The sequence below is a fragment of the Epinephelus moara genome, chromosome 22 (genome assembly GCF_006386435.1).
Source record: "Epinephelus moara isolate mb chromosome 22, YSFRI_EMoa_1.0, whole genome shotgun sequence".
NCBI lineage: Eukaryota > Metazoa > Chordata > Actinopteri > Perciformes > Serranidae > Epinephelus > Epinephelus moara.
In genome coordinates, this window is record NC_065527.1 from 13,947,022 (window position 1) to 13,955,914 (window position 8,893).

General features: G+C 39.3%; 1 protein-coding gene across 1 annotated transcript; it reads right to left on the reverse strand.

Moving 5' to 3' along the window:
• Nucleotides 1–6,066: 6,066 nt before the first annotated feature.
• sem1 (SEM1 26S proteasome subunit) lies at nt 6,067–8,678 on the reverse strand. The gene is made up of 3 exons (XM_050035164.1): nt 8,519–8,678; nt 7,936–8,029; nt 6,067–6,267 (listed from the first exon to the last, which is right to left on the reverse strand). The coding sequence occupies exons 1-3, from the start codon at nt 8,592–8,594 to the stop codon at nt 6,225–6,227; spliced, it is 213 nt and encodes a 70-aa protein (XP_049891121.1). The 5' UTR covers nt 8,595–8,678; the 3' UTR covers nt 6,067–6,224.
• Between the last annotated feature and the right edge of the window lie 215 nt (nt 8,679–8,893).

Consider the following 8,893-nt stretch of genomic DNA (forward strand, 5'->3'; position numbering starts at 1 on the left):
TGTACAAAGACTAAAATTTGCCACCCCTTACACAAGGACAGCCGTTTAAAAAATTAAAGATCTTTAAAAGATTTCAATGAAACCTTTGAAAAATGTGGAAATATTCACCCAGCAGATTGTTATTCAGGCTAAGGGTGTAGCCATAGAGTCTACAAAACTGCAAAGGGAACTCTGACACTTTTGAGCAAAATATTAATTTCACAGTTGCAATTCCAGCGCAAAATGGCATGTTAAGTAAACATTACCTTTTCATGCATGTCCTGGCTGAAGTGAAGTGTTATCGAGTGCCCCAGGGATGACGTTTTTTGTAGGTTGACGCGGAAGTTAGCCTCGCTCTGGTTCCCTTGTCAGAAAGCCTATGGGATTTTTCCACTAGATTTTGGATTATCGCAGAAAATAAGCTTTATGACAAACAAACAGTCATGATACTTCCATGTTTTGTTCAGCAAGATAATCTTCACAAATTAACATCACTGAAGCATCAATGCAATCACCAGAAGCAAAAAGCTAATGTTAGGCTATAAAAGAACTACACCACTGTTGCATGTCTTAACGTTGCCCCCACAACACGGCTGTAAAGCTGTGGACAGCATGACGACATGCTGCGGTCTCATTTAGCCACTTGTTAGCAACCACCTTTTTTAAGACACAAAAAGCTTCAAATTAATGAGGAGCATTTGTTGATATATCTTATGTCATAGAACAAAACATGAAAGTCTCTGAAGCCACAGCTCCTCCAGGCATCTAACCGAAAACCCATTCAAGACAAGAGTACTGGGAGTGGTAAAATGCTAACTCACTTCCCAGCTTTAGGACTTATTCCTGGGGAACTCTAACAAAGATACTCTATAACTGAAGATACCCCACTGCAGCAATGGAACGAAATGATATACACTTCAGGTCTAAGTAGCATGGTCGTCTCTCCATCGCATCCCCCCACCTAAGTGTAGTAAACGTTGTGTAGATGGATGAAATCAGATTCAATCAGATTCATCTGCTAGTTTAATGTCTGGTATCACCCGAGTGTAAGATCACCTCAGTTGCCAGATCTCACAAGAGTATGTTGCTAAAACTAATAAAAATTAACAGTAAATGTTCTCCTGATTTGTCTGTCTGGAAAATGCTTATTCAATGTCAGCATGTCTAGAAGGGTTGGGTCTTGTGAAAAATGGGTCCGATATTAACTTCAGTGACTATGGAGTGAAGAGAATGGTCATAATCTGTACTCATTTCCACTTTTCTCATTGGAATGAATGGAGTCAGGACCGCTGCTCGTCTCCTAAAGGGGTGGGGCAGTGGTGAAACCCACATGACACGGATACAGGAAATAAACCTAAAATGAGCTGCCTCAGTTTATTAACGGTCTCTAGCAATGCGTTCCAATACCCATACTACCATACTATATACTATGCCAGAAAAACATTTAGTATGTCCCAATACATAGTATGTCAAATGCAATGTGTCAAAAATACCAAATACCTCTCCGGGTTGATCTCCGTCTCTGGTGATCCTGGTGAACAGCATTTTGTTTTATCTCCATGGTAACAGATGTATAAGTAAAAGGGTCAAAGTTTAGGATGTAACGTTATGAGTAAGTAGAATGTCTCAGTTGTGTGCACACTACATGCAATAGTACGTACATTTTACGTACAGCTGCAGTACCTACTAAAAGTAAAAAGAAAAAGTATGCGATTCTGAACACACTCTGGCTCTATTATTGGTATGGTGTTGTAATAATAAGTTTCCAATCAACAAGTGATGGTAACATCAATGGCTTAGCTAGCAAGTGAAATATGCTCCGAGTGTATGGCCTGTGCACTAGCTAATGCACGTAACGTAATGCTAGCTAGCCAATGTTTTGACAGAAATTTAGCGTATTGTTCATACCAAACGCGATGCGAATTTTTGCGTTGCGTGACTTGCACAAGTTTGAACGCTAGAATATTTTGTGTTGACTTGCTTCATATGTGCTAATAACGCATGTGATACACCCGTGAATTTGCTGATTCAATGAATGAGCTACCGCCAGTGCATCCTCTGCGTCATACATCCCCGGATGATCTCAATGCTAATTAGGTATCGTGTGTAAGTTCAGATTTTTCAACTCTTGCAAATAAGTATGATGCAAAATCGTGCTATACTTGCTTCATTCGTTCCACTTAATTTGCGTATTTCGCATCATTTGCGTCGCGTCCTTTGCACCACCTGGGGGAAATTCGCGTCTAATTGCATTTTTACATGGACTTTACATGTAATTCACTCATGCAAACTGTTTTATTTGTGCCCGGAGTGAACACAACATAACATTGCGAGGAAATAACCATTCATAAAATTATACTTTAACTATCTCTCAGTGATATAGCCTACATCACTCATTTTACATTCTAGTTTTTCACTTTTTAATACATTTGAAAGAAAATGAATAGAGAGAAAGTACAATGTTTGACACTGATTTTACCTACCATAAATATTTATGGTACCTACACACAGCAGTTGAGCAATGGCTTCTGCTCGCGTACGGAAACACCACTTGGACAAACCACACTGTAATACTGGGAATGGTACTACAAATAATGCCAATTTATTAAGTTTATAAATCATTCTAATTACATTTGCCAATGATTTTTCTGGGCGGTGGTTTGGTAGCAATAAAATATATATATATGTATAGTGGGAGGTGGGATTTTGAGCATATCTGAAAATTGGGGTGTGTGTGCCCCCTCCTGAATTATATTATAATTACTGCCTTGAATCAAGCCTCTGTAAGTCAGTCAATATCAGCCGCAGCGAGCCTTCTCATACATGTCATTGGGGAATCATGTGGGTCACAAAGGAACAACAAAAATGTTTGCACAATTTAAAGTCACAATCGAATGGGATCAAAGACAAACTAGTGCAGGGACACTGAACAGCCTGGCGATCTGTGTGAGGATGAATATTGAGGGCCCATTGAGGCCCTCATGGCGTCAAACACAAGGGACCAATCTCATGCTCTCAGCACAAACAAAATGGTCACAGGTCCTCCTCTGTTGCTCTCACTTACCAATTCTCTCACTTCACCGACTTCCCAACCCTTAGAATAATCATCTGGCCCAGGGCCCTTAGTTTCAAGGGCATAAACAGATCTGAGTATCTCCTATGTTTGAGTCAGTGCTCTTTGAGTTCACTTGATGAACATGTGACCTTGCTTTATTTCCCGCAGTACTTGCCAACCAAATATTTATTTTCTTTATTGACATGTATATCAGTAGCAGCTGGGGCATTGTCTCTCAATCACAATATGGGCCCAGGAGAGCTGTTGGGCTGTGATATGCAGCTGATTGGGATAACAGCTAGTAGTAAACAGGGATTTTGTATTTTCCCAGAAGAGAACGAGAGACTGTGTCAGATGCTTGTCAGCATGCTTCCAGTTGCCAACTTTCAAATGCTTGACCTGAGCTAACAGATTTCCACTTCCACCTTTTCCAGCCTTTAATGCCAAAATCAGGGTGAAACACTTTGAAGTGCAGAATGACTCTTTCCAAATATAAACTGATGCAAAACAGCAAAGAGTTCTGGCAAATCAACACCAGAAGAGGAGGCTAACAAAAGCTGGTAGGAATGGCCACCCACAGGCAGACGGCAGTGGTTGAAAAAATACTCTAAATGTGGCAGAAACTAATATAAAACAATATGAAATGACATCTCTTTTTAGGGTGTGTCGCTTTCAGTGTAACCCTTTGGTAGCACCTTATTTTAAAAGTCCACCTACAGACCATTTTTAGAGTATTTGTAACATTTCCACAGCTTATTAGTTGAGACCCAACCATTCAATATTTTGCTTTGTCTGATTAACTGAATATTTTCAGAATAATTTAGCTGAATCTAAACTATTCAGTCAACTTATGATGCATGGGTTGGATGAAAAGTTCAGTTAAACTATTCTAAGAATATGTAGGTATATTCATGAATTGTCACATAGGCTAAAATCAACAGATAATCTGTTTAACATTTACAGAATGAAGCGAAGTGTTGCAAATACTCTGCAAATACTCTAAAGCTATCTTTAGGTGGACATTTGACATTTATTATGTCTAAACTGGTCTCATCACTCGATACATACACAGGTGGTATTTACCCTTTCGAAACAGGACATACTGTGAAGGACACACAGAAACACAGCTTGGTTTAATTTACAATATTGTGCGCTGGACGAAGGTGAGATTTTTCTTATGGAATTAGCTGATAAAACAATCATTACAAACTGAACAAATTTGTGATTTTTATTAATGTTTCAGGTATTTTTGCTGAATTAAGTTTCATTTATTATTGTTCTTACCAAGTTGACTATATTGGAAGCAGGTTTAAAATCTCGCACTGTGTGGCACTTGTTTTAGATGACAAAAATGTAGGATTTAGTTCAGGTGTGGATTGATATGGTAATTTTTAGCGGCGTATTAACATTTATTCAAAGCCAGCACATTCCTGTCACACACTGCATGACATTTTGAGCTTATTGTGTTTTGAAAATAAACCTGCATTACTCACAATAACTAGTAGTTACATAAATTGAATATAGTGGGTTAAGAACTACATTTCCATCTCAGACATGCACAAAAACTATACATAAATACAGTGCTTGAGTAAATGTATTTAGGTTGCTTTCCACTTCTAGAGGCAGAGGATGGATGTTGTTTTCAGGATGAAAGCTGCTCTTGCAGCCCGGTCTTACTGGCATCCATTTCACCTCATTAGGACCCTGGGACTGAGAGTCGACAAAACACTGAGAGAAATCATTTTGCCGGGGGAGTGTGGCGGGGATAAATTGGCCTCTGGTTCAGTACGAGAGTCCCCGCTGTGCCAAGCGGAAGAGAAGGGCCTGGCTGGCAGTAGGGGCAGGCCCAGGCAAGGCAGGCTGGGAGGCCCCATGCTGAGACCCCCTCCCTGCCTCTGACAAACACGGCAGTGGATAATCTCTCCTTCAGGGACTAGGCCCTGCGCTGTGGGGCTGAGAGGGAAGGGGGCTGTTATACGGCACAGTGCAGAGGAACTGCCTCTGTATGTGTGTAGCATGCACCACAAACACACTTGTTTGCATTGTGTATTTCAACTGCGCACAGCTTATGTACATTTTCCCGTGTGTACACTTTCTCTCTGTTCCTCCAACGTGCATTTATCACTGTGACAGTTTCAATAGAGCTCTACATGAATGTACAGTTGCTACAAAATGATAGTGAATATCTCCGATAAATTCTGATGAGCACTTGAACTTGAGTAATTCATGTTGTCTGAAACAAATGCACAGCATGTCAGAGGGTGATAACAAACTGTCCAGTACAGGTAGATTGTGTTGACTCTACAGATGTGCTTCTTAAAAAAATCAACAGCTCTTACAAAGACTGTAATTTGTAGATATTTTAGCCAAACCCGAGTCATCTTCTATACAAAGACTAATAACTGCAAAGACGGACTTAGTTTATGCATGAAAGAGTATGAGCTGTCCAAGGGCGAGGTGAAATGGAAGGATGCAAATATAGATTTCTGGCTATCATCATTCCAGCGTCAGCTAAATGTAGTCTTTGTTGGGGGTGTGAAGGCAGTTATTAAGTATTCATTTACCAATATAACTTCCTCAATTTCAGCAATGTTCCTGTGAATACTAAAGAAATTAAATCCAATTATACCAGTTCAAGTGCATTCTGTATATCTAATTAAACATTAAGTAAAATAAACTCAAAAGTAATGTGTAAACTATAGCATGTGTATTATCTATAACAGGGTTCCCACACCTTAAAATTCAAGTTCAAGGACTTTCCAGTCTATGTTCCTTGCCTTCTCTGACACAGCAAAGCAAAACAGCATGTGTAAGTTGAGTGATAGAGACAAAGAACTTCTATTCTTGCACAAAATGTACATATTCAAGCACTTTCAATGACCCATGTCTATTTATGTCTATTTTCAAAAATGTTAAAGGGCATGATTTTTTTCCTCCAATGATTTCAAGGACCTGTGGTGACCCTGCTATATATGTCATCGTCTAAACACCTGCAGTATCAGTTGGTAAGTAAGAACAATCCAAAAGACCTGTTTTCTCCAAACACTTTACTTTTCCATCAATATTTTTTTACAAAAAAAAGAAACAAATTAACATCCTCTCTCCTGGGGGTGTGTTGGGTCAACCGATAATATTCAAATATAAATGTCCATATCTGATGTCATCGAACACTGAAAGGCCTCGTCAGCCGCTAAGAGGTCTCCATCTTGTAACCATGTTTTTCCAGCTCAGCTCTGCAGGGAGGAAAAGGAAAGAAAGATCAAGTCAGTAGAGATGATTACAGGTGGGTGGTTGAGGCATAAGTACCCTCTGCTATTGATTGTGAGAACCATTAAGAGATGGGAGTGAAGAAATATATAAATATTGCATAATGCGTGCAGCTATGGATTTGATGATTACATATATACATAGTATATATGGCAGCAGTGCCCTTTAACAATAATAATATCTTTATGAAACAACTTAATAGTACGGCTATAATAATTGGCCTAAATAAAACAATAGCATATTACTGTGTAAAGTGTACTCAAATAAAAACAGACCAGCCACTTATCTATCAACAGTTATTGATTATCCAGCAAGTGTGAGTGTAAGCATGACAGATCTTATGATGATGATGATGGTAACGTTGATGTGAAATGCAAGGTGTTTGTGGCACAATTTCAGACGCAAGTGAAACATGCAGTGGTTAAGTGCAATTAACAACATAAGCTGTCAAGGAGGAGCTGCAAGATGGCAGCAACGTGAGGAAACCGGGAGTATGAGCACACTTGGTTTCCTGCTATTTTCAAAATGCAAGATGCATTAACACATCTGCAGTAAGTAGCTTCCTAAGCAGGCTTTTTGGTGCTGCGAGCTCTTGACCTTCAAGCTGTACATTAGAGAAAACCTTCCTTCATCCTTAAAATATAAGCACTGGATTTCATTCCTGTTTAACAAGGAGTATACTAAATCATATGTGTGTATATATATACATATACACATACATGCATACATTATATATATATATATATATATATATTTAATTATGTCATTCTACAATCACTATTTTTGGAAAATAATCATGACCACAGATCATAAATATTGCTGTGTTAAGATGTTGACTGCTGTGCAGATTATTATTTTATAGCAGTAAATTTAGATTGACTTCCAAAAGATAAAACTATATTAGTATACCTTTAATTTCACTGCATATAAAATGTATAAAAGGCATGCATAAAATATAGTTTTGATGCTGGATATCAAGTACTTTGAAACACACAGGCATGAGTTTGATAAATGACAGAAATCACTTGTAACTGCTCTTGTCAAAATGTTTCCTTCTGTTTAAACCAATTTCATCTGTCACATTTGATCCCATATGACCTGCAGTTGTATGTGGGCATATTTTGTTTACTCACGTGTGTTTAATTTCTTGTTAACACAGATTTAAGTAAGATATAAAGAGCAATAATTTCAAACCAGTCCACTTGGTTTTACATTAATACCTCACAGTATATATATGTAGGTCAACAATAATATTAGTAAACACATAAAACCAAAGTGGCTAATCATACAGTGAAATTTGGAAATCTTTCAAGGATCAAGGTATTATCATTTCATTACTGTAGTGCAAGAAACTAGAAGAAAGGCATGCCTGTCACAAAAGGATGTACTTATTTGTGGATACCGGTTGTTGTTCGTTTCAGTTAGTATATGTCGAATAACTAATCATAAAGCTGTTTGTCTCGTGTACTGAATTGTATGCAAGAGGATTTGGCCTGTGACTTGGTGCCCTATCTAAGAAGATAAACCCACTGGGCTTTGCATCTTGGTTACCTGACCTGTTGCACTACACACACTGACAGCCTATGAAGATGTGTACCTGAACATTGTGAATGTGTGAGTGTTCACGGAATTACCTGAGCTGATTTGAGAAATCATCCTCTACGTTGTCATCATCCCAGTTGTCTTCCCAAACATGAGCGTCTTCATCTTCATCCAGCCCCGTCCAATCTAGGAATTATAAAGTAGGATATCACCAGCATTAGAAACAAAAGTACTCTAGGACAATCCTCAATCAACTCTCTGACAAAACAAACGTTAAGAACATTATAGGTGCTAACGTTACTGCCTGTGAGCGTCCACTTGAGCTAACTGTTTACCTCAACGGCTAAAGCTGTGTAGCTTGTAGCGGCACGCATTAACGTTAGCAAGATGGCTAACGTACACACGCTGGCAAATACACGTTAATGTTAAGTGGTGAAGGCACAATGGCTATGACATTGAAGGACATAGAGCTTCACGAGGCAACTAATTTGGTAAATTTAGCTAACTCAGCTGGCTGTTTCGCATTGGCAGCAAGTTAGCTATTTGCTAGCTAACGCTAACATGGCTAAGCTAGCTGAGTCACTGCTGCAGGGCCCAGCTGCGAAAAACAGTAACAGATATAAATAAACTGAAAACAAGCGCAACATGGCTTCAAATATTATGCACATTATTTACCTTCGGCTGGGAATTCTTCAAACTCATCATCCTCCTCCAGTAAGCCGAGGTCCACGGTCTGTTTCTTGTCTGACATGTTAGCGTTAGCTGTGCTGCCGCTGTGATGCTGCTGTTTAATGAATGGCTGTGTGACGCAGGGGTGGGACGTTGGAGCTGCTCGAGCGGGTAGAGATTGCGTTGACTGCGCAGGAGAGCGCAGCAGCCACTCACGGCAAGGTAGGGTAAAGCCTTTATATGCAGCACATTTTATTACAAGTAAACTACATGTGTTTTACATTAATGTGCATGCAGCCACAGTAAATATCCCACAGTCACCGCTCAGACAGCACTGACACACGCATACAGTGAGCTTCATACAGTGGTGGAGGGCATCAC